General features: G+C 52.1%; 1 protein-coding gene across 3 annotated transcripts in view; it reads left to right on the top strand.

Moving 5' to 3' along the window:
- The first annotated feature begins 1547 nt into the window (after positions 1-1547).
- CHAF1A (chromatin assembly factor 1 subunit A) overlaps positions 1548-24700 on the top strand; it is a 27126-nt gene continuing 3973 nt past the window's right edge. The window contains exons 1-13 of one of the 3 annotated variants that reach the window (XM_033854635.2): positions 1548-1797; positions 4512-4562; positions 5867-6732; positions 12302-12358; positions 14556-14785; positions 15354-15414; positions 15750-15818; positions 18488-18714; positions 19235-19403; positions 19562-19642; positions 20032-20124; positions 20866-21118; positions 21786-22276. In XM_033854635.2, the coding sequence (XP_033710526.1) occupies positions 1746-1797; positions 4512-4562; positions 5867-6732; positions 12302-12358; positions 14556-14785; positions 15354-15414; positions 15750-15818; positions 18488-18714; positions 19235-19403; positions 19562-19642; positions 20032-20124; positions 20866-21118; positions 21786-22276 (2700 nt within the window). In that variant the 5' untranslated portion in view covers positions 1548-1745. Of the gene's footprint in view, positions 1798-1862; positions 2261-4511; positions 4563-5866; positions 6733-12301; positions 12359-14555; positions 14786-15353; positions 15415-15749; positions 15819-18487; positions 18715-19234; positions 19404-19561; positions 19643-20031; positions 20125-20865; positions 21119-21785; positions 22277-24700 lie in introns of those variants that run through there. The other 2 variants (XM_033854637.2, XM_033854636.2) reach the window with 2 other exon arrangements.

Below are 24700 nucleotides of genomic sequence, written 5' to 3'. Positions count from 1 at the left end.
TCAATTGTTATTTTTATTGAATGAATTGGAAATTAATAATGAATCGAAATGAGTAAATGAGTCCAAAAAAAACAGGGTGGGGGCCAGTTGCACATGGATAACGTGTCTGACTACCGATCAGAAAAAGAACAATAACGTGACTAGAGCTAAAGTGCTTGCAACTTCAGTGCTGAAATATCTGACAGAGTTGAGTGATTTTGTAAAGCAGAGGATTGCTGGAAGTTTACAGGTGCCTCAACAGAAGGACTAGATCAGAGGATTGCTTTAGAATACGCATGCCCCAACGTCTTTCCCCAAGATCCTGATGGGGCTATTATGAATAGTTTGAAAAATCTCCTGTGTGATTCTGATGGGCACCCTGAATGGTAATCCACTGGTCTAAATCATTTCAGATGCCAGAATGTCAGAGAAGGAAGGGAAAACATCCTAATGGTTCAGATGAGGAAACTGAGGCCTTGAGTAAGACATGACTTGCCCAAAGCGATGTCCTCAAATTTCCTATTTTCCACATTATTTCCAACCAATTCTACTGATTTAATTATCCAATCTACAGGATAAATAGAATTCCAAAATTGGGCTAAATTTCACTCTTCTCTCCTCACTTCTGCTCTGCTTGAGAGGTTAAATTGGTGCTGAAGAAAACTTGTCCTAAGGTTTGCAGGCTGACTCTGAAGGTTTCTGTTCCGTGTGAGGCTTTTAACTTACATGATCACACAGTTCAATTAAATGATATTTATGTATTCACTCAAATATTTATTGGGTACCTACTAATGGTTGTCATGGGTAGGTCCTGGGGATACTGTGATAAACGATTCCTGCCCTCATGGAGCTAATGACAAAAACAGAAATGAATTCATTAACCAATAACACGCTAATAAATAAACACAAGCTGTAATTGCTCCAAGAAAAAGAACAGTGTTGTTGTAGGAACTTCATCTTGTTGGGGGATGGGGAGGAAAGGCTCCTCTGGGGTTTCAATCTAAGATCTGAAAGTTAGGTAGAAATCAACCAGGAAAAGAGCTGCGGAAAGAGTGTTCCAGGCGAGGAAACAGCATGTGCAAAACCCTGAGGATTAAACCAGAAATATCCATTTCATTCATTCCCTCTGAATATATTTACTGCCTCTCAAATGCTTCTGAAGCGATGCCCAGAGTTTATTTAATTAATTTTATTTTTATTGTTAATATAAAAATAATTTATAATTTTAAATTGCTGTGGCTGTATTCGGCCTACGTCCCATTAGGATAAAAAAAATTTTAGTCTTCAGCTCAATTGCAGTTTCAGGTTGTCACCGGCGCCCTACGTAAAGCGTTTCGTCATGACGTAGAGCCTGACCCTCCCTCCTCCCAGAGACGTATCCCACGAGCTCAGCCAATCACAGTGTCTGGCCCTCAACTTGACACCACCCACCACCAATCGCAGGGCGCCTGCTCCCTGCCAACGACAGGCGGCCGAGAAGAAGCCCCGCCCACCGCGGGAATATCAATAGGGGAGCCATGGGAGCAATGGAAGCCTCGGCTCTCGCGAGGATGCTCCCGGAGCTCCCCTCTTCCCGAGGAGGACCGTCACGTGACTCGGCCTCACCCAATCCGCGCGTGGGCCGCGGGGGTCGCCGCGGTTCCCGCCAAATACGAGCGCTGCGGCCGCGGCAGTAGCGGCGCGGGCGGGAGGGCGAGCAGCAGCGGCCGCCTGAGCGGAGCCCGCGCCTCCGCCGCCTGAGGGGAGCTCGAGACGCCGCCGGAGCAATGCTGGAGGAGCCGGAGTGCGGGGCGCCGGGCGCCCGCGGAGCGGCCGCAGGTCGGTTCCGGCCCACGCCGAGGGGAAGGGGGGTCGCGGCGCGCGGCCTGTGCGGACTGAGGCGGCGGTTTGGGGGCGGACGGGCCTGCCGGCCCTGGGCCCGCTCCTCCCCGCCTGGCGTTCGGTCCGTGGAGCCGTTAACAATCCCGAGGAAGGGCCTTGCAGTTCGAAGGGCACCCTCCTTGACGTTATTGTTGCAGCCGCAACCATTTTCTTTCCGGCACTTTTGCGTCAGTTTGTCCTTCCAGAGCGCTTTGCGGTGACGGGTGTGTGTGTAGCCAGGAGGGGAAGCTGAGGCCCAGGGAGGCGAAAGGGACGGGTTTGCAGGTTACCGAGTGCGTTTGTGTCCCCTGGACAAGTTGAACCCTGCAGCGGCCCTGTGGCCGGGTGGGGAAACTGAGGTCCGGGGTCACACGGGCTCGGGGACCAGAACAGCTGCGTCTGCGGGTCAGGGCCAGCCCAGGTAAGCGGCCCGGATGGTAGGGGTCTCGGGTTCTTGATGCTGCCGGATATGCATGGTGAAGACCTGTCTTTCTGCTTCCTGTGTCTTGGGAGGGGGCTTTCTGGCGCCTGGCAGGCCCCCAAAACGTGGGGTGGTGAACCAAGGAAGACCAAACGGCTTGTCTCCCCTGCTTGACTCCCATTTTACCACCAGCACTTGGCACAATGCCTGGTACATAGTAGGTGCCCAGTAAAGATGGGTTGGTTGAATGAATTAAGGGTTGGTAGGGACATCAACTAATCTAGTTCAGGGTTTTTCAACATCAGCATTACTGACATTTGGGGCCATCCTGTACGCTGTGGGGGGTCGAGCAGCATCCCTGACCTCCACCCATTACATCTCAGTAGCAACCTCTTCTTCCCAGCTGCGACAACCAAAAGTGTATCCGAAGCATTGTCGAGGGGCCCCCTAGCTGAGAACCACTGTGCTAATTGTTTCCAGACTTCGGGATCTCAAAGAGACATAGAATTCATATAAATAAAGTTGGGACTGATTGTCATTTGACCCATTAAGCATGTTTAATTTAAAAGTCTTAAAAGCACCATCTGTTTTGACCATGCACCATAAAAGGGAAGGATGTTTTAATGCCAGCTAAAATTAGGAGGGATATAATCTCAGGATAAAGAGCAGTGGTAAGTTTATACAGAAGTATTTGTTAATTTGTATGTGTACCTTTGAACAATCTGAATCCCTGGATGGGATCCCTTTTTATGTCGACCTGAGGTTGTTTCTGGGCCCCAGGTCACCTCTGTTCCACTTGCGTCAAAGCTGGTGACTCAGGGCCATGCCAATAAGTCCTTGTGGTTGTCCTAAAAATAAATTTAAGTGGCTAAAGATTATGTGTCCTTCAGCTGATGGGGGGAAATCCATGTTTTTGGTAACTGAAAACTTGAGAATGATATCTTTAAATGGGTAGAAAGGAAATGTGAGTCTCTGAGTACTTTTCTTATATTCTAAGCTTGGAAGTGGGGAGAGTAGCTTCATCTAAGGGCAGCTGAGTTTTTTAAAAGGCCCTGATCTGCTTTTAAAAAATGCTCAGTTGGGGCTTCCCTGGTGGCGCAGTGGTTGAGAGTCCGCCTGCCGATGCAGGGGACACGCGTTCGTGCTCCGGTCTGGGAAGATCCCACATGCCGCGGAGCGGCTGGGCCCGTGAGCCATGGCCGCTGGGCCTGCGCGTCCGGAGCCTGTGCTCTCCACAACGGGAGAGGCCACAACAGTGAGAGGCCTGCGTACCGGAAAAAAAAAAAAAAAAAAAAAAACTCACTTGTATGTATCTTTTTAAAAAAAAATGTAGATTGGCCAAAATAACTGAACTAGACTTTTCCAAGCCAGATCTAGCGGGTGTCAGCTTCTAAACTTATTCTAGCCATTTGAAGATATTTATCCAAAGATTTGGTTCTATTTATAGTCATTTCTGCATCAGCTTTGATATCGTTATGCTTTTTTTGAGATTTTTTGTGTGCGTGCAGGAAAACATTCTCCCTTATCACTTCTTGACAGCACTTGAGCTCCAGCTTGGCAAGCTTGAAATGCTTTAAGATGTATTACCTTTTATAAACTCTGTTTTTAAAGAAAATAAGCCCTATTCTAATTTTACAGGTATGTTGGTGGGGAGGGGTTGGTTTGGAGGAGGATGATTTGGGCTCATGTGAATGGTGAAATCAGTGATACAATGTTTTCTCTCATCTCTACTTTTACTCGGTCTTCTTTTCATTGTCCCTGTTACTGTGTTCATTGGTTTCCCACTATGTGCCAGGCCCTGAGCCCGTGCCACAGGTACAGTGTGGAACACGTTTCCCTGCTGTCATAAAGCTGGTGTTCTGATGGTGGGGGGAGACATAAACACAGAAGTCTCAGAGTGATAAGTGCTCAAGGAAAATAAAACGAGCTGTGACGGTGTCCAGGGCAGAATTTCTCAACTCATTAACATTTTGGGGCCAGATAATCCTCTGTCGTGGGGCTCAGTCCTGTGTGTTGCAGGATATTTAGCAGTATCCCTGTCCCCTACCCACTAGATGCTGTTTGTGCCCTCTCTCCAGTCATGACAGCCAGAAATGTCCTTAGACGTCACCAAATGTTCCTGGGGAGGTGGGATTAGGGGCGAAATCAGCCACACTGGACAACCACTTTGTACACAGTAGGTACTACATGTGTGTTTGCTACTTCATTATTTCCAGCACTTAATAACTTATCCTCTGACACTTATTCACAGCCATGGATTGCAAAGACAGACCAGCTTTTCCAGTCAAGAAGTTAATACAAGGTAACTTTCTGGGAATGGGTTAAATATTTGTTCCTGGTTTATATCCTTAATTATCCTCTCAATTATATTTTCAATTCCCCTTGGGCAGAGGCCATCTCTTGGGGTCCCCAGCAGAAGCCTCCAAGGGGCTGAAGGGGAGAAAACAGTTGCATCTTACAACTGGAAGCTGGGAAACCCGTTTCATTACACTGCTGTTGGCCAGGAGCATATCCAGAGGTTGCCGCCCTTACAGTTGGATTTCTCTACTCCAGCACTGTTGACATTTTGTAATGTTTTTGTCATGGGGGGCTGTCCTGTATACTGTGGAGAGTTTAGCAGCATTCCTAGCCTCATCTCCCAAGTCGTGACGTTTAATGTCTCCAGACATGGCAGGCACAGCTGCCCCTGGTTGAACAGCGTTTTACAGGAAGTGTCCTCAAATCTTTTCGCGTAAAAAGGGGGGTGGATTTACCCTTAGGCCAGGTTAGTGGCTGGACTGTATAAAAAAGGATGGTTTCTGGTTTTCAAAGCTTGGTTATCTGGTTCCCCTGTAGCAGTTTGCCTTCTCCTGTGTCAATTGATAGCAGGTTTGGTGTTGGTGGGAATCAAAAGAAGGGCAACCGTCTTCTGAGGTTAAAGAATTAGGGGCAAACTGTAGAATCCAAGGGCATGATAATTTTATAAACTGACCAAAACCAGGCTTGTTTGTTGAGTCTATTATATTAGAAAATAGTTAATAAGATGTTTGGGCATTTGAGTACATGTGGACTTCTTGGGAAGTCACTCACCTGAACTTCCTCACTCTCTTGAGGTGTAACTTCCTCACTCTCTTGAGGTATTGCTGTGTATCTCTTGGGACCAGCCAGAAGGCTGGCATGCAGTGGGAGGGTACTTGTTTCATTGGCAAGAAGAGCTAACAGCTTGGGATGCTGGGAGCAGAACGAAGTCTTTCCTCAAATGAATCTACCTCTTTCGCTTTTCAGAGCCAGATGCACTTATCTTCAAACGAGATTTCCACCCATAATAAATAACTTTGGAATTTGAGCTGAATCTCAAACAGATCAGAAAGTGTCTTCTTTGAAATTCTTGCAGTGTCCCCGCTATGAAAGCTTGTCAGTTTTTTGTTTGTTTGTTGCTTTTGCTTTTAATTAGGATGTTGGAAAAGTACATAATGAGAAGATAACCCCTTTTTAAACTTTAGAAATTCCCCCCACCCCCAAGCACAGCAAGGTCGATTACTCATTGAGCATGTGGAATATTAAAGCATTGATTGTCACTCTTCACACTCTCACTCAACAGACGGCCTCCTTCTCTTTTGGTTTCAGCTCGTCTGCCGTTCAAGCGCCTGAATCTTGTCTCAAAGGAGAAGACCGACGACGGGTTGGACGACATGGGGGGCGCTCAGGGTGCTCCTGTGCAGGGTCATGTCCCTGGTTTAGAGACCTCTTTGGACCACTTGGAGGACAGCTGTCACATGGGCTCCGACATAGATTTTAGGCCGAAACTTGTCAACGGGAAGGGCCCCTTAGATAACTTTTTAAGAAGTCAAGTCGAAACCAGTATTGGCCAGACTGTGGTCATAATCGATTTGACGGAGGACTCGAGTGACCCGCCGGACGGCACCATGGGCCACGATAAGCTAAATTCTGCAGCCTCTCCCTCCCAGGAGAATGTAAACGGGGTCACAGACGAAGCTGGAGATGACAGGGGGCTGCCAATGGTCAGTCAGAAGGACGAGCTGGCGTTTCCCGAAGAGGCCCTTTCAGACCTCCCGTGCAAAACGGAGGCGGGGGGTGCTGACTCGGGGGGCGTGGAGAGGAGGGGACTTTCACAGAAGGGCTCGCCCCAAAGCCTTCCTGAGCTGACCGGTGGCCTGAGAACGTGCTCAGAGAAGGACCAGGACGGCTGGAGCGGGGCCAGGGGCATCCTGTTCAAAGGGAAGGTGCCCGTGGTTGTCCTACAGGATATCCTGGCTGCCAGAACCCGAGCCAAGTCTCCTCCTGCCACACCTCCGGGCCAGGCTGTGCCCTCCGAGAGCGAGGCGCTGGAGTCCAGCCCCGAAGAGGACTCTGTCCTGAGCCATTCGTCCCTGAGCTCCTCCTCTCCCACCAGCTCACCCGAGGGGCAGTCTGCACCCGCCAAGCAGCACAGCAGCCCTAGCCCCCTCCCCGCCTCCACACCCGTCCGCAGAGTGAGTATCTCCCCCGAATCAGTGCCGTCGGAATCCAGAGGCTTCTGGGTACGGCCCCTCCCTCTTCACCCAGGGACGCTGTGTCCCCCAGATGGCTCGTGGCCGAGCAAGTGGCGCCAGAGAGCAAGTCCTGTGACTTTCCGGCATCAAAAGCCATTGGGGTGTTTGGTTGTGTGTACGTTGCGATGTGCTGATGGTTCCGTGAGTCGCCGGTGTGTCGGTGCCATCCTGGTAGCGCTGTTCACACCTAATTAACGGTGCTGGTCATCTCAGCCACTTTAGTGACTAACGGGTGTAAGCGGGCGGCTGTGACCCTTGACTCAGCCTTTAGCTTCAGCTCCCTGCGCGCCTGCTGTTCCAACACAAGACTCGTAGGGCCGTTGCTGTCAGTAAGCAGTCAGTAAGCATTGGTGGAGAGACCCCAAGATGGCAGGAGAACAAAACAGGGGCATTCTTTAGGGTCAGCTCTTGTCAGCACGGCCTGCCCATCTTAAAAACCTCACCCAGAATGGCGAGAACAGGAGAGTCCTAGCACCATGTTTAAGGACCTGGATGGGTGACTTTGGAAATGCCTGTTTCTGTTACTGCCTTCCGAGTGGCACAGTGGCCGATGTCTCTCTTCTCACCTGTCCTTGAGGTCCTGTGGGTAAAACTGATAGAATCAGTCAAGAATACCAAAGCATGTTGAACAGTGTTCTTTGGGGTTTTTTGGTTTTGTAGCACTTGTGTTTGTTCACATCAGGCTTTGACATAAGATTGGATCCTGGGGTGGGTTATTCATTTGCTAACTGTACCTGCTTAATCTGACCATAAACCACCAACCTTGATTGCTTTCTAAAATTTGATCTCTAAGGGACTAGTTATGTTTCTAGATGGTTTCATTTCTTGTCTTTTACCTCCTTGAGGAGATTGGAGAATGGGAAAAATGCCTTCCTCTTTAGGTACACAAAATATCAATCAAGAGCGGGGTCGTCTTTTTTCCTTCTAAGTTTCTAAATGTGGCAGACTGACATACTCATTTTTTAAACTCCCATCTGAGCTTTTACCCAGACTCTCAAAATCCGAGTTTGAGTCCCTTGCCGTCAGCCATCTTGTTCTGTTCTGTCCACCCAGTTGCTCAGAATCCTTCCAGACGGCTGCTTCTGCTTTGCAGAGCTACTTTGTCACATGACTCATGACAGCCAGTGAACCTGGAGAGCAGGAGTACACATGTTTCCATTCTTCTTAATAGCTTCATTTTTTTTTAAGTTTGTTTTTATGCCCATAGCCAAGCCTGAGGACTGGGGAGCCATGCAATTAGGCCTTGTCACAGAAGAGTGTTACTTCTTGTCCGCTGGCTTGAGTGGCCATGCAACATCTGAGCACATGAAACCAAGTGGGCTGCGTGTAGGAAATCCTGCCTCTGAGACACTCAATCTGGGTCTGAACACAGGCTTGGAGTTTTGAGATGTTCTAGAAGACAGTGTTACCGCACAGCTTTGCAGATAATTCATACTGCAGGTGGCGAAGCCTTCAGGCCCCCACCCCACCCCCACCACCCAGCCTGTGGCAGGAAATCGCCCCAGTCACCCATAGGATGGGAGTAGAACCCCGTGACTTTGGGTGACAACACAGGTATGAGAGCAAAATGGAATGATCACCAGGAGGTGCCTGAGGGCCTGGCGGAGACAGCCCACCCCGAGCCTCACACACTCAGCTTTCCAGTTTAGCTCCTCACCTTTCGCGAGTGCTGGATTTCCTGGTTGGTTGGTTGGTTTCATGGTTGGTACCTGACTTTCACACCTTTGCCTGCTGTGGGCCCAAGTTTTTCCTGACCCCTGTGACTGTGGGGAATACTATTATTCTTCCGTTTTCCCTCTCTGTCTCCTCCTCCTCCTCTCCAGACTGTAGGCAGACACTTGTTGAAGGCTTACAGGTTGTTTCCTATTACCATGTCACGTGTGTGGTTTTTATTGGGCTCTGTTAGTTCTGGACTTGGAATCGTAAAATCTCTGCATTTGGAACCCCTAAGCATTTGCTGGTCCTCTACTTTGTGTGTGTGTGTGTGTGTGTGTGTGTGTGTGTGTGTGTGTGTGTGTGTCCTGAGAGAGCTTTGTTTCGTTTTTGTTTTTTAATATATTTATTTATTTTTGGCTGCGTTGGGTTTTCGTTGCTGCGCGCGGGCTTTCTCTCGTTGTGGCGAGCGGGCTTCTCATCGCGGTGGCTTCTCTTGTTGGGGAGCACAGGCTCTAGGTGCGCGGGCTTCAGTAGTTGCAGCATGCGGGCTCAGTAGTTATGGCTCGTGGGCTCTGGAGTGCAGGCTCAGTAGTTGTGGCACACGGGCTTAGTTGCTCCGTGGCATGTGGAATCTTCCCAGACCAGGGATCAAACCTGTGTCCTCTGTATTGACAGGCGGATTCTTAGCCATTGTGCCACCAGGGAAGTCCCTGTTTTGTTTTTTAAAGTACTCCCAGGTATCTAGAGTCCGACTTTGAAAAACAATTTAGGAATACCTTTTTGAGATAATCTAGGGTCTCTTGATTAGCCAGAACGTGGCTATTTGTCATCAGAGCTTTTTACCACCTAGGATAGAACCATTTCTCCAGTTTGTTTGCAGTTAGATGTGTAATTCAGCCTACATTATCGATGACTCAAGATTATTGTTCCATAAAGGATTGTGTGGATATGGTGGTGTTATTGGAATCTTGGCTTGCCTCTGTACAGACGCTGGGACTGTTTCCCAGGTAATTTAAATTATACAAGTATTAAATTCTCCATGTTTAAAAAAGATCACTGAAACATTGCAGCCCCCTTTGGCTTTTTTCTGTCCCCCAGGTTGCCACTATCTTCATCTTATATTTCTCTGTGTGGTGTGTATGTGAGAGATCCCTAGGAATAAACAGTATCATTTTTGTTTCTTTACATGGGCCGTATAGTGTAAATATGTTTCTTTTTCATTCCAGGGTGTCTTAGCAATTTTTTTACACTGGGATGGGAAGATCTCTTTTTAATTGCTCTATCATACGCTGATGGTCCCGTGATGGTGTGGATAAACTGCAGTTTGCATAGTCATTCTCCTTGATGGATATTTCTGTTGTCTCTAATGCTTGGCCTTGACAAACAATAATTGTCATGAGCTTCCTTGAGTTGTTAAGTGGAACTGCAGGCTCACAGGAACGGGCGTGTCAGTTTTTGCCTGCTCTCAGTCCCCACATGCCTGGACCAGTTAGGGTCGTGTCTCCCCTCCGCCTGCTGTCCCTCCTCTGCTGTCAGGTTTCTAGCTGCTGCGGGGCCTGTCCACAGCCACCTCTCCTCCCCTCACTTACTGCTGCTTACTTGCTCTGGGCCTAGAAATTAGACCTCCTTATGTATCACATCAGAGTGAGTGGGCCCTAGGATTCTCCCGAATAAAGTGCAGGAATTTTGCCTCACAGACGTGGTTATATCTGCCTTGACTCTTTGGGGTAGTTGATGTGTGTGTTTCAACCTCATTGTGGAATCCTGGATCTTGTTTTTTGGTAGCTGAGTTCCAGGTCGGTAAAATGTGTGGCCTATATTTTGAGAGAGTTTTATAAATACTTGGGTCAAAGGTCAAGATTAAAATTATATCTGTTCAGTAAGGTCTATCCGAGTGCCTGGTACAGCAATAGAGATACTAGTTTTAAATAAAATCGTAACTGCCCTGGTTGTTGGATATCGTTAAGCCAGCTCTTGGTAGTCACGTCAACTCTCTCATTCCTGGACTCACAGCAAAGGGGACGATTGTGAAAGGCACTGATTCCGCAGCTGAAATTCAACAAGTATGGGCAAGACCGAAGAGATGCGTCTTGCTCCCCAAACACCCTCATATAGCGGTCTGGCAGTCACGTTTGGTGCTACCATCTTTGAACACAAAGGACAACGATATAGACACAGCACCTTACAAGTCCTGCTGTTAAATCCTTTCTTGTGGGGCTCAAGTCCCGCAGGCTTGGCAGGCCAAGTGGATGCTGGAGAGGCAGATACTTTTTCTTAAGCCCTTGGTAAGACGGCTTTGGCGTTTCTGTGGGCGCCTGCGCAGTGAGGTGGGATTGCGCGCTCTCCCAATCACATGGCTTTCACATGACGGTGCGCGGCCCCCTCCTGAGGGAAGGCTTAGTCCAGAAAGGACTCGGTGCGTCCTGAGTAAGAAGGATGTCTTAATCTGTAGTTTTCTTCTTCGGTAGGAGGTCTTAGGGCGAGGCTTTCCCAGATAGAGGAAGCACTGTTTTTACATAGTTTTGTTGGCATGTCAGACAATTTCAAGAGAAGTGGACTTTCGGTTTTTCACCTCGTCTCATTTTCTGGCTGCCTCCTCAAGTCTAAAATGAGCCCGGGTGGGTATTTCTTTCCAGCCTGAATTCTCCCCATTGGTCTTCCATGCAATGAATGGTCTGTTCGCCAGGATTCCCTGCTCTGGAGGTAGCTTAGGCCAGTAGCCTGGACTCCTTGTGCGTATTCCTACCTGGGACCATTTAGCCAGCATGGTGAGGGAGTCCAGACGTGCGTCTTGGTCAGTCCTTGTAGCCCATGATCAATTTGAAGCAGGACGATAGAGAATGCTGTGCTCTAGAACACAGGGGTTCTAGACGAGATTGCCACCTCTGGCCAGCTGACTTCTCTTCCTGGGCGTTTACTCTGTGTTCTAAGAAGCAGGGCTGAGCTGGGCAGGGGGTACAAACATGGGAATCCAGCCTGTAAACGTGTCTTACTTGACTCACGGGGTGTTGATTTGTAGACATTACAGCAGACCTTGGAGATAATGCAGATTTGGTTCCAGACCCCCACAGTAAAGCGAGTATCACAATAAACTGAGTCACGTGGATCTGTTGGTTGCCCGGTGCATATAAAAGTTATGTTTACGCTGTACTGTAGTCTGTTTAGTGTGCAGTAGCATTATGTCTGAAAAAAGAACATACCTTAATTAAAAAATACTTCACTGCAAATAACACTGTTGTCTGAGCCTTCAGCAAGTCGTTATCTTTGCAATAGTAACATCAAAGATCACTGACCGCAGATCACCATAACAAGTATAATAATGATGAAAAAGTTTGAAATGTGAGAATTACCTATATGTGACACAGAGCCACAAAGGGAGCAGATGCTGTTGGGAAAATGGCGTTGTGTTGGTGTGCCTGTACTCACACAGGAAATTTCCACTGTCAGCCTCTCCGGGGAGAAGCAGAAGGGGCAGCAGCAGTGCTGGGCTGCGTGCCTGTAAGACTCCGTCCTCTGTGGCCAGGGTGCCTCCTCTCCAGGTGCCTACAGACCTACCACTCTGTGTCTCCCTGACACCAAGGCCTCTGGCTGTGGCTTCTTATTTCCAGCTTGACCTCCTACGTTTTTTGGTTATCTGCCTCCCAGTCTCCCCTTTTATCCCCACATGCGTTGGAGTTTGTGACCCAGCTAAGAAGTTTTGGTTCTGTTTGCTGGAACTGGTACCCGGAAAGGTTTTCACTGTTGTTGTTTTACATTGTTTTCTCCTTGCCCTCCCCAAGGACTGTGCGGTATGTTAAACGTGTGAAAGTGATTGAAACAACCCATGTTTATAGATCAATGTCTTTCCTTTCAGATAAGTAAGAAATTGGTCAGAGGCTTTGCAGAGAAGAACAAGATGAGACCGCAAAGAGTAAGATATGTCCCCTGAAATAGAAAGTTCCCCGGGTGTGCTTTTTGCAGTAAATAGGAAGCAAAGCCCTTTGCCCTTCTCTGGCCCCGTTTTCACTCTCCCCTGCTTGTTCTGAGCATTATTTTGATTCTTGCTTCATTTTGCATAACTGGGCCTTGTGCTTATGGGTTGCATCATTTTTAGGTTTGTTGAATCCTAAGGTTTTGCACGTAGGCTTTTCTAAACTCTTATTATAATTAGTTCTGAGTGTCGTAATAGTTGGGCAGCCCCACTGTAGTGTAAAATTGTCTTAAAAAGAACCCAGTGGCTCTCCCTGCACCCCAGCCTCCTACGCGCGTAGATTGAAGTTCCATCCCTTCCCAGGCGCTGTACCATGGTGGCCCCTACATCGGATGGGTGATTACTGTTTAGTGGTTACCTGCTGAGTCTTCCATTCTGTTATCTGGAGGTCACCATGTTTCACACCCAGCAGTGCAGGGGCCTTCTTCCTTACTGGATGAATTGCAGAGAAGGCCATGGCCTTCTTCCCCGACCAGCTCACGGAAGGGGCGCTGATGACAGTTGGCTGTGCGCTCACCAGGCACTTCCTGTGCCGTCTGCCTCATGGCTGTGTTTGATTTTAGAGTTTATCTCATTCTTCATTGTAGTTTCAGAGATGGGCACCTGTGGGGCGGGAGTGGGGAGGGCCTGATTCCAGAAGCCTCCTGTCCTCGTAGTTAGCAGGGGGAGACTCCTCCTCACCACCCGGCACTCGTGGCTGGTCTCGTTACTCGATCCAGACCAGCCCCTTCTTCAGGTATCCCACGAGTCCCGTGCGGAGGGTACCTGGCAAGGACTTTCTCAGATCTCTACCAACATGCCTCCATGGCTCTTGTGAAGCGAGCAAAGGTTGATCAGGGCAGAGGGTAGGATATTCTCTAGGCACAAGGGCATGATCATAGGCCCATACAAAAAGCTGAGTTGTTGGGCTTCTGCCAAAGGTGAGAAGCCCATCTTTGGTGGTTCCTGTCCTTGAGAATTACCCTGCGCTATGTTAGAAGGTAATGCCCTTCAGTCTGGGAGGTGAAACTTGTTTAATACAAAATCAAAATTATATAATAGCCCAGCGCCCCAGGCCACATACGAATTCTTTGGAATGAGGAACTGATGTGATTAAAAATGTTCCCGCTTTAAAGAATATCCAAGAAGCTAGCTGTTTCCTCCTGCTGGTGATGAAACGGCACTGCCATAGTCATAGAGATCACTCTGGGTCCTTTATTAACATCTGACCTTTTCAGATCCCAAGAAATGTTTGTTCGTTTGGTTTTTTGAGAAATGGTTTTAAAGATAAAAAGAATTTTTTCTTTTGAGAAATGGCTGTAAAGATTAAAAAACTTTTTTCTTCTTTTATTTTTTAATGTGTTCTCATCTGTTCCCCACTGTTTTTTTTGTTTTTTTAGTATTTAATTAATTAGTTTATTTATTTGGTTGTGCCAGGTCTTAGTTGCAGCAGGCGGGCTCCTTAGCTGTGGCATGTGAACTCTTAGTTGCGGCATGCATGTGGGATCTAATTCCCTGACCAGGGATTGAATCCGGGTCCCCTGCATCGGGAGCGCGGAGTCTTATACACTGCGCCACCAGGGAAGTCTCAGTTACCCCCCTGTTTTTAAGACTTGCTCGTCAGGTTCCCCCTCCTTGTCTCATCCCACTCTCTCATTTCAAGAGAAAGAAAAGAAACCCTATTGTCTGGAATAGTTTTGGGGGGATGGGAAGGAAAATGTTTTTGTTTTGAAGGTAGGGAGGCAAAACCTGTGGGTGTTTTTGTGTCTTTATTTCACCACAGCTTTCTGAGCAGAAATGCAGTTCAGATCCAACAGCAGGTACCCGGCGTAGGCAGCCTAGAGGTGCTTACTTAGTCTTTTTTAATTAAGTAAAAATTGACCCTCATCCCACGTTTGAAGACGGTGTCTTAAACGCATCTTACTTTGAATTGCCCAGAAGGTCCTGTGGCAGTCGGCTAACCCTCATCGCCTTTCTCATGACAGAAGGAAATGTAGTGGACTGAAAAGCCCCCTCTTTGTAAGGACGCTGACCAGCAGGCTGCTCCCGGGGCTGGTTCCTTTGTGCCTCCCCTCCGCTTGCGCACGGCCGCCCCCGGACGCTGGCACGGCCCTTAGTGGCATCCGTGGGGCTGAGCTGTGGACCGTCTCCCGTGCAGGATAAGGAGCGCCTGGGCAAGCAGCTGAAGCTCCGGGCCGAGAAGGAGGAGAAGGAGAAGCTGAGGGAGGAGGCCAGGCGGGCCAAGGAGGAGGCCAGAAAGAAGAGGGAGGAGGAGAAGGAGCTGAAGGAGAAGGAGCGGCGCGAGAAGCGGGAGAAGGATGAAAAGGAGAAGGCAGAGAAGCAGCGGCGCAAGGAGGAGCGGCGCAAGGAGCGCCAGGAGGCCCTGGAGTGCGTGCCCCTCCCCTCCCCCCTCCCCTCCCCTCCCCTCCCCCCTCCCCTCCCCTCCCCTCCCCTCCCCTCCCCTCCCCTCCCCTCCCCTCCCCTCCCCCCTCCCCTCCCCTCCCCTCCCCCCTCCCCTCCCCTCCCCCCTCCCCTCCCCTCCCCCCTCCCCTCCCCTCCCCCCTCCCCTCCCCTCCCCTCCCCCCTCCCCTCCCCTCCCCTCCCCCCTCCCCTCCCCTCCCCTCCCCCCTCCCCTCCCCTCCCCTCCCCCCCTCCCCTCCCCTCCCCTCCCCCCCTCCCCTCCCCTCCCCCCTCCCCTCCCCTCCCCTCCCCTCCCCTCCCCTCCCCCTCCCCTCCCCTCCCCCTCCCCCCCCTCCCCTCCCCTCCCCCTCCCCCTCCCCCTCCCCTCCCCTCCCCTCCCCTCCCCCCTCCCCCTCCCCCCTCCCCTCCCCCTCCCCTCTCCCTCCCCTCCCCCCTCCCCCCTCCCCTCCCCCTCCCCATGCCTGGCCTCGGGGACGATTGCCGGGCGTGGGCTGGGCCTGTGCTGGTTGGTGAAACTGAGTTTGATGTCTCTTAGGGCTAAGCTGGAGGAGAAGCGGAAAAAGGAAGAGGAGAAACGGTTGAGAGAAGAAGAAAAGGTAGCATGTTCTCCCAGAACTTGCATCTTCCTTTGTGTTTGAGAAGCGGGGTCTTTTGCCTGACTACTGCTGGATATCGGATATCATCCCGGAGGTAGTGGGAAGCGGGGTGGGGGGCCCAGGGACTGACACGTGCCTGCTGGCTTGACATCCCGGTCCTTCTGCAGCTCTGACCTTTTGAGACTGCCTGGTATCCACTTGTGGGTTTTGAGAGCTAACATCAAAATAATGCTTTCAACCTAAAAATGCTTGGGGTTCAGTTCTAGGGGCTTTTGCATGTTTTAAAACAGTTTCTCTTCATTTCTTCCTCATCCTCCTCTTCTCTTACATTGCAGCGCATTAAAGCCGAGAAGGCGGAAATCACGAGGTTCTTTCAGAAACCAAAGACTCCACAGGCCCCCAAGGTGAGCAACTGGCTTCCTTTGGCTTTACTTTTGGCCTTTGTCAGGCTGTTCCTTTTGAAAAATAAAAAGACGTCTTCTGACCCACTGGCTCTGCTTTCATCAAGAGGAGCCTCTGCTTGCCCAGGGAGCTTTGATCGCTGGTAGGATCTGGAGGTTCAATATCTTGTCATTCACTGTGTGCTCAAAAAGGCAAAAAGTGGCACGTTTACTAAAACTGCCAAGCGTTTAGAGGTTGCTTCGTCAACAGTTTTGTGGTGGGAGCCGTGTGGGAAGGTGTAAGGGAGAAAGACCCGGTCCTCACCCTCGGAGATTTTCTGCTCAACATAGGAGACAAGGTTGAGCATAAAACATGTGGGATTCAGCACAGGATTCTGCTTCCCCATCTGCCATCCGGTCACCTTCTAGACCATCCTCTGCCTGTGGAGACCCCAGACCTCCGTCCCCCGCATCCCTCCATGCTCCAGAGGTGTGACCCACCCCCTCTGATACAAGGGTGTCCTTCCAGATCTTTCTCTGGGCGCGTGCATCCCTTCGTATATATGTGTATTTATGTAGGTAACAAATCATGAATTTATTATGTTACCGCTTTGTTCGCTTAGCCCTATCTTGGATTCTTGCCATGTTGGCCTCTCTTCATTCTTTTTCGTTGCTGCGTAAAGTGTCGTGGTGTGAGTGGCATCATCGTTGATATCCCCCTCCCCTGTTGATCCCCCCCAAGCGGTGCATGGATGTCACCAGCACACCTCTCAGGATGCGGACTTGCCACTATGTCCGGGGGACACAACGTTGACAGAGTTGTATTTGTTATTGTCCAAGTGCCCTCCCAGCAGGAAATGCTGATGGACAGTCTCCCGTCCCCACAGTGCGTCAAAATATGTCCTCTCCGCCTACTCACTGCCAGCACTGGGTGTGACGAATTTTCTTATAACCGCCGACCTGATGGGTGAAAAATACGTATCTTTGTTTCACTTCGTTTTTCCTTGATTCTCAGTGCAGTTGAACATCTTTTTATGTTTGCTTGCCATTTTATTTCTTTTTCTGTGACTTGCCAGTTCCTGTTTCTTGCCCATGTTTCTATAGGATAGGCTTTTTCTCCTATCTCTGGCTCTTTATATAGTCTGGGTTTTCATTCTTGGTGGGGTACACTACACATACTTCCTTCAGTCCATTCCTTCCCCCTTGACTTGTTGATGGTGTCTCGTACAGAAATTTTTCGTTTTAATGTGAACATTTTTATTCTTTTATCGTAATTGGGTTTTGCTTCGAAAGCCTTATGTATCCTGTGGTTATAGACACGTTTTAATTTTTTCCAGTTTTGTTTTTTTTTTTTTAGCTTAAGTTTTGTTTTTTTATGTTTATTTAGTTCCTTAGCTTAGCTGGAATTCTTTGTGCTCGTGGATTGGGGCGTGGCCCTAATGTTTCCCCATACGGATACCCGATGTTCCCAGCAGCTGTTAGTGAGGAGAACAGTCTGCTGGTTCTTGGCCTCGGCTGTGTGTTGGACTCACCAGGGAGCTTTAAAAATCACTGGAGCCTGGGGCTTCCCTGGTGGCGCAGTGGTTGAGAGTCCACCTGCCGATGCGGGGGACACGGGTTCGTGCCTCGGTCCGGGAAGATCCCGCGTGCCGCGGAGCGGCTAGGCCCGTGAGCCATGGCCACTGAGCCTGCGTGTCGGGAGCCTGAGCTCCGCGACGGTGAGAGGCCCGCGTACCGCAAAAAAAAAAAAAAAAAAAATCACTGGAGCCTGGATCCCATCCCAGAGAACCTGATGGGCCTGGCTTGGGCATCAGGATTTTAAACAGTTCCTGGGTGACCCTGCCATGCGACCCACAGTGAGGGTGCTGGCCTCAGCTGTTGTTTTCTTGCTGGGGTGAAAGGCTGGCCTTCTTATACCTAACCTCAGAGACGTACACGCTCCTCCTGACCCCCCATGTTGTCCTCACTTGCTGCCACCCTCAGGATCCGCTGACACAGACATTCACGATGCTGAAGGAGCTCTAAGAAGGGAACTCAAACCTACCAGGGTTGGGAATTTCTGGAGGTCCAGTAGTTAACACTCTGTACTCCCAATGCAGGGGACACAGGTTCCATCCCTGGTCAGGGAACTAAGATCCCACATACTGCCCGGCACAGCCAAAAAAAAAAAAAAAACCTACCAGGGTTTACTGAGGAGGATTCTTAGGATACAGACACCCATGTTTCAGGTTCACATCAGGCTTCAGCTCTGTTTCGAGTCATCTTGTAACAGTGTGGCGGGTCACTCTCCTAGGTCTCTGTTTGCTCATCCAGGTCTAATTATCCTTAAAAAAAAAAATCCAGTGAGATCCGTCCTTTTCAGGAGTACTGATCAGCAAGTTCTGACGATGTACAGGGCCCTGCAGCCACCTCCGTCATCAAGATGTAGAGGATTTCCGTCCCCCGAGACGGCTCCCTCCTTCCACCTCAGCCCTGGCGGCTGCCGACACAGTCTCTGGCCCTGTAGTTTCGCCTTTTCCAGAAACCCACGTAAATGCCATCAAGCAGCGTGTGTCCTGTGTACGCGTCTCCTCTGACCTCCCAACCTGGACGACTCGAAAGCACCGGGCCTCACTTCCGGCGGCTCCTCCTCACCGCTGCTGTGTGCGGGTGTGTCGCAGTAGAGGTGCCATCATGCCCCTTCTCCATTTCAGACCCTGGCCGGTTCCTGTGGGAAGTTTGCCCCTTTTGAAATCAAAGAGCACATGGTCCTCGCCCCTCGCTGTCGGACCGCCTTCGACCAAGACCTCTGTGACCAGTTAGACCAGCTCCTCCGGCAGCAGAGCGGCGAATTCTCCTTCCTGAAAGATCTGAAAAGCCGGCGGCCCCTCAGGTCCGGGCCCACCGTGGTTTGTAACCAGAACACAGAGCTTTTTAACAGGTTAGTGCCGGCGGAGACTGCCGTTTGCCCGTTGGTGATGTCAGAGAGCCCTGGGCGGCCCGGGCAGACCCCTGTGTTCTGGTCGCTCCTGCGTCCCGTGGCCTTGGCCGGTCCTCTCCCACCCGGGCCTCAGGCCCCAGACTCGGCTGCTTCCCCAGACCTCTCTGTTCCGGCTTCCCCTGAGCCTCCAGAGTCTCCCGGGTGTGGTGGCTTCGCAGAAAGCCCTGCTTTGGAGGGCGGGCTGTGTGTGCCGGCCTCCCGGCAGGGCAGGAACATTCCCCGCTCATGCCAGCTTACCCGTCACACGCTGCCTTGGTGCGCGCTGTGGGGCAGCTGCTGGACAGTCGGGCTCCTCCCTCTCCTCGCGCCACGCCCCTGGAGTAAATGCTAGCCTGTCTCGGGGCAGGTGGTGCCTCCGCTTTGGGGCTGCCCGTCACCGCCTGCTGCCCTGGGGGGAAGGCCGCTGGTGGTGGGTGCGCGAGCCACAGAAGGGCCTCTGAGCGGGGGTCTCTCCCCTCAGCGGCGTGGTGATCTTGGAGAGCAGCAAAGTGGACGGCGTCCCCGAAAGGAGGAGGTTTGGCAGGATGAAGCTGCTGCAGTTTTCCGAGAACCACCGGCCGGCCTACTGGGGGACGTGGAACAGGAAGACGACGGTCATCCACCCGAGGGACCCCTGGGCCCAGGACCGGGTGAGCGTGCGGGCAGCTGCTCCCGACCCTCTGCGCTTCCTTCCCAGTGTGCCCTTGTCACTGGGCTCCGGGAACTCCCTGAGTGTTCTAGCCTTCGTGCTCTGCCTTCCCCTTCCACCCTGAGGACGACAGTGACCACTGCGTGTTTGCCCCCTCAGAGCCTCCTTGACTACGAGGTGGACAGCGACGAGGAGTGGGAGGAGGACGAGCCGGGGGAGTCCCTCTCCCACAGCGAAGGGGTGAGCACGGCCGGGCTGCTTACGGCTTCTGGGCCGGGCTCCCTCACACACAGCATCCGGGTTTACGGCTGTTCTGGGAAAACCTTACTGGGTGGCAGTAACCTGCCTAGTGGTGGACGGGCCCGCCTGCTCGCTGCCTCACCGAGGGGCCCACCATTCCCGCTGCTTTACGTCTGGGCCGTGCTTATCTGTGTCCTGCCTGACCCCCACCCCCGCTGGAGCACGATGTGGGGGCTGGGTAATGGGATTTTGGCTGATCCTCAGGGTGTGCACAGCAATGAGACTGGAAGCAGTAGGAGGCTCTTTCTTTCTTAGATGTTCACAGGTTAAAATTTTACGTGAAGCATGTGTTGTTTCCACACATGAACGTACTTTTTTCTCTTCTTGAGGATGACGACGATGAGGTGGGAGAGGATGAGGATGAGGACGATGGTTTCTTCGTGCCCCATGGGTACCTGTCTGAGGATGAAGGAGTAACCGAGGTGAGGGGTGAACGGGGAGGGGATGGGTCCGGAGCTTGGTGGCCGCCGACCTGGGGGTGGTGACATAGGTCTCAGCCCACCCCCACGGCCGATTCCACGTAGACCTCGCTCCCCACAGCCTCAGAGGCTCAGCACTGCCGCCCCCCCCAGCTTTCTCAGTTCTGCCAGATGGTGGGACTGTTGAGGGAGCCGTTTCTAGGACTCACGAAGGCCTACCAGGTCGTGGTGTTTGGGTAGTGGGGAAGCTGACAGGGCTGATGCCACTGTGGGAGTGACTTGTCTCAGAGCCAGACTTGCAGGGCCTGTGTTCTTCGTACGTTCCCAGCCAACGAGGCAGACAGGTCTCGTTGGGCCTGCAGTGTATCTGCCTTAGACGGTGGCACCAGTCTGGGGTGGGAGAGGGCCGGGCATGGTGATTTCAGCTTCAGGATCACATGTTAATCAGAAAACCCACAGTGGCGTTAAGAGGCTTACTGGCGAGGTAATAAAAAATACCTGTGACTACCCAGGGGTGGCCAGAGGGGGCAGATGCACCTAAGGTACCAAATGGGGGAAGTGCCAGTTATCATTCAATCCGAAAATACTCTGCCCGTTTCATCACCCATCGGGGGTTGGAAGCTGGGTGGGCGCCGTTCCTCACCGGCCCGCCCCTGCACGTGCCCTCACTGCCCCAGAGGCTGGGACCACGGGTGCCGGGGAGGGGGACCCTGAGCAAGCGTCTGCTCCTCTCTAACCTGCAAGGAGTGTGCCGACCCGGAGAACCACAAGGTTCGCCAGAAACTGAAGGCCAAGGAGTGGGACGAGTTTCTGGCCAAGGGGAAGAGGTTCCGCATCCTCCAGCCCGTGAAGATCGGCTGTGTCTGGGCGGCCGACAGGGATAGTGGAGCTGACCTGAAGGTGCTGCAGCAGTTCACGGCCTGCCTGCTGGAGACCGCGCCCCCCGAGGAGGAGCAGACGCCCAAGGCCTCCAAGAAAGAGAAGAAGGACCAGCAGAGTGAGTGCTGGGGACGGGTGGGGACGGAGGGTTCGGGCTCCCACCTCCTCCAGGCCCAGGGAGTTCCAGGCCCGGGGCAGGCAGGAGACTTCCTAGGCACGTGGCGTGGTAATTCAGAAGTTCTTCAAAAAAATAGCCAAAGCCAGCGCTTGTTGAGCACGTGTGTCCTTTCTGTGACACTCACGGGAGCAGCACAGGGCAGCCACTTCAGTCGGCCCGTTTGCCCAACCAGCACACACATCCCTAGCTCTTCAAAGCCAGGGAGGGCCCGCCACTCAGAAGCAGAACGTGAGGACTGTTAACTAAGGAAACAGGCTCATGAAGTGAAACATGACAGTTTATCGCAACGAGTCCTGCCTCCTGGGGCTTGGGCCTCTCAGAATCTCTTCTGGAGCAAGTTCACGTGTCTTAAGTCCACCCATAAAAAGCCACCTGCACTAAACCAATCGTGGTTGGTCATTTCGTGATGTCAGTAAGCATTTTGCTGCTCACCTTAAACTTACACGGTGCTGTGTGTTGATTATATCTCAATAAAACCAGAAGGGAAAAAAAGGCCACCCGAAGCTGACCGTGTTTCTTGGCCTTGGTGACAGGTTGGGGAACCCGGGTGCCACGTTTATCCCATCCCGCCCCGAGTCTCATCCACATGTCCCCCTCTCCCTGCCAGTCTTGGCCCAGCTGCTCCCGCTGCTGCACGGGAACGTGAATGGCAGCAAAGTGATCATCCGGGAGTTCCAGGAGTGCTGCCGCCGAGGACTGCTCAGCAAGGACGCCGGCAGCCCTGAGCTCAGCGCCGCGAGCCCCCCAAGCCCTGGCCATTCCCGTCCACAGACCCCCACCGCCGGCGAGGACACCGCCGTCCCCTCCAAGGCCAGGCTCAAGCGGATTATTTCTGAGAACTCAGTGTATGAGAAGAGACCCGACTACAGGATGTGCTGGTACGTCCACCCACAGGTGCTAAAGAACTTTGCCCAGGAGCACCTGCCCGTGCCCTGCCAGTGGAGTTACGTTACCACAGTGCCCTCGGCCACCAGGGAGGACAGTGGCAGCGTCCCCGCCGCAGGGCCCAGCCAGGGGACGCCTGTCTCGCTCAAGAGGAAGTCGGCGGGCAGCATGTGCATCACGCAGTTCATGAAGAAGCGCCGGCATGATGGGCAGGTGAGACCCCGCAGCGGCTTTGTTACCTTTAACAATCTTTCTTTTTAGAGCAGTTTTCGATTTATAGCAAAATTGAGGTGACAAAACTGACCAAAATTGAGGGGAAGGCACAGAGATTTCCCGTGCGCCCCCTGCCCCCGCCACGCACAGCCTCCCCCAGTATCAGTGTCCCCAGCCAGAGCTGTGCAGCAGTTGCAACTGATGAACCTACGTGGACACGTCACTGTCACCCAGACTTTGTGGTTTACTAGCGTTCACTCTTGGTGCTGTGCATCCTGTGGGTTTGGACAGATGTATGAGGACTTGTATCCAGCATTACAGTGTCATGCAGAAGAGCGTCACTGCCCTAAAAACCCCCATGATCCGCCTATTCATCCCTCCCTCCCTCCAACCCCTGGCAGCCACTCATCCGTTTAGTGTTTCCATGGGCTTCTTTCACTTAGTCGTGTGCCTTTAAACTTCTTCCCTGTGTTGTCATGGCTTGAGAACTCATTTCTTTTTAGTGCTGAATAACGTTCCACGTCGTGGCTTTTATTTAGTTTTTGCACTCATTTAACACAGTTATTAAGCACTTGCTCTGCACTAGGTACCCTGCTAGGCCTTGTAGACAGTGGTGAGCAAAACACCATCTAATGGGAGACAGAGATGGGCGTCGGTGGAGCGGACAGCCAGTCACGTGATTGCAGCCTGACAGCGTGTGGCGGGAGGAAGCGCGTGGCCCCGTGGGGACACGTGTTGCGAGAGGCCTGCCCTCGCCTGGTGGTGGGCGGGCTTCCTGAGAGACGCTGGTCCCCAGAGTGAAGTCTCCAGTGCTGCCTGGACACCCAGAGGCTGGGGCCCGAGCCTCGGCCTGGGTCCACGTTTGATTGTTCTTTCTCTTACTGGAATGTGGGCGTGAATGAGTCTCATCTTGTAGCTACTCTTACTGGAAACCTCGTGGTGTGAGCACTGGGTCCTCACTTTTTTCTTTTCTAAAGATAGATTTTATTCCTTATATTTTATTTACTTTTGGCTGCGTTGGGTCTTCGTTGCTGCACGCGGGCTTTCTCTAGTTGCGGCGAGCGGGGGCTACTCTTCGTTGCCGTGCGCAGGCTTCTTAGTGTGGTGACTCCTCTTGTCGCGGAGCACAGGCTCTAGGCGCGCGGGCTTCAGTAGTTGTGGCACGCGGCCTCAGTAGTTGTGGCACACGGGCTCTAGAGCACAAGCTCAGTAGTTGTGGCTCACGGGCTTAGTTGCTCCGCAGCATGTGGGATCTTCCCGGACCAGGACTCAAACCCGTGTCCCCTGCATTGGCAGGTGGATTCCTAACCACTGCGCCATCAGGGAAGCCTCTAATTTTTAAAAAATCTTGTTTATTTTTGGCTGTGTTTTGGGTCTTTCTTGCTGCACAAGGGCTTTCTCTAGTCGTGGTGAGCGGGGGCTGCTCTTTGTTGCGGCATGAGGGCTTCCCATTGCGGGGGCTGCTCTTTGTTGCGGCACGAGGGCTTCTCATTGCGGTGGCTTCTCTTGTTACGGAGCACAGGCATGCACGCTGCAGTAGTTGTGGCGCGCAGGCTCAGTAGTTGTGGTTCGCGGGCTCTAGAGTGCAGGCTTAGTAGTTGTGGCTCACGGGCTTAGTTGCTCCGCAGCATGTGGGATCTTCCCGGACCAGGACTCGAACCCGTGTCCCCTGCATTGGCAGGCAGATTCTTAAGCACTGCACCACCAGGGAAGCCCACCGGGTCCTCACTTGAAGCAGGCGTCTCACAGACCTAGAGATGTGGGGAGACTTGATTTTACGAGGAGGAGCTGGGTCTTCCACTCACATCCCGGGCTCTCCTCGGGGGCGCTGCCACTGCAGGAGCTGCTGCTGAAGGCTGGGTGGTGACGGAGACAGAGGGGAGCCGGTGTGCGCCCCACCCCTGCCCCCCCCCCCCGCCCCCTGCTCCTCTGCTGTTAGTGTGTGGCCAGCGGGGTGAGGAGGCCCGGGGCAGGGCCGGGGGGCAACGGCTCCTGGAGTAATGTTTAGCCTTCTCCCTGCAGCCCACAGACCAATGAGGTCTCGGGTGCGACGTAAACCTGCTTCCTAAACTGTCACAGCAAGAGGGACCGTCAGAACCGTCCGGTGTGGTCATGCCGGCTGTTCCTGCCACTCCCCAGCCCCTGTCCCTGTGAGGCCTGTGGACACGGCTTGGTACTGGGGGAGCCCACCTGGTGAGGAGTTGGGGGCCCCACAAACACTTCCCTCCCTGGGCCTTGACCCAAAACAATCCGTTATGTGTTCAAGCTGTGTTCAAGCCGCAGAGCCTTTTCACGGTCGATGTCGTTAGCCAGACAATCTTGGCAGGACCGCGAGTGTGGCTGCTCTGGCTGAAACTGGCCAGAGAGCCCGTTTGAAAGGGGCTGGGTCTGGAAGACCTCCTTAGTATCCTTATCCAAGCAGTG

This window comes from Tursiops truncatus, chromosome 3, assembly GCF_011762595.2.
Source record: "Tursiops truncatus isolate mTurTru1 chromosome 3, mTurTru1.mat.Y, whole genome shotgun sequence".
In the NCBI taxonomy this organism is placed as follows: Eukaryota; Metazoa; Chordata; class Mammalia; order Artiodactyla; family Delphinidae; genus Tursiops; species Tursiops truncatus.
This window is presented reverse-complemented; position numbering and strand designations above follow the sequence as displayed.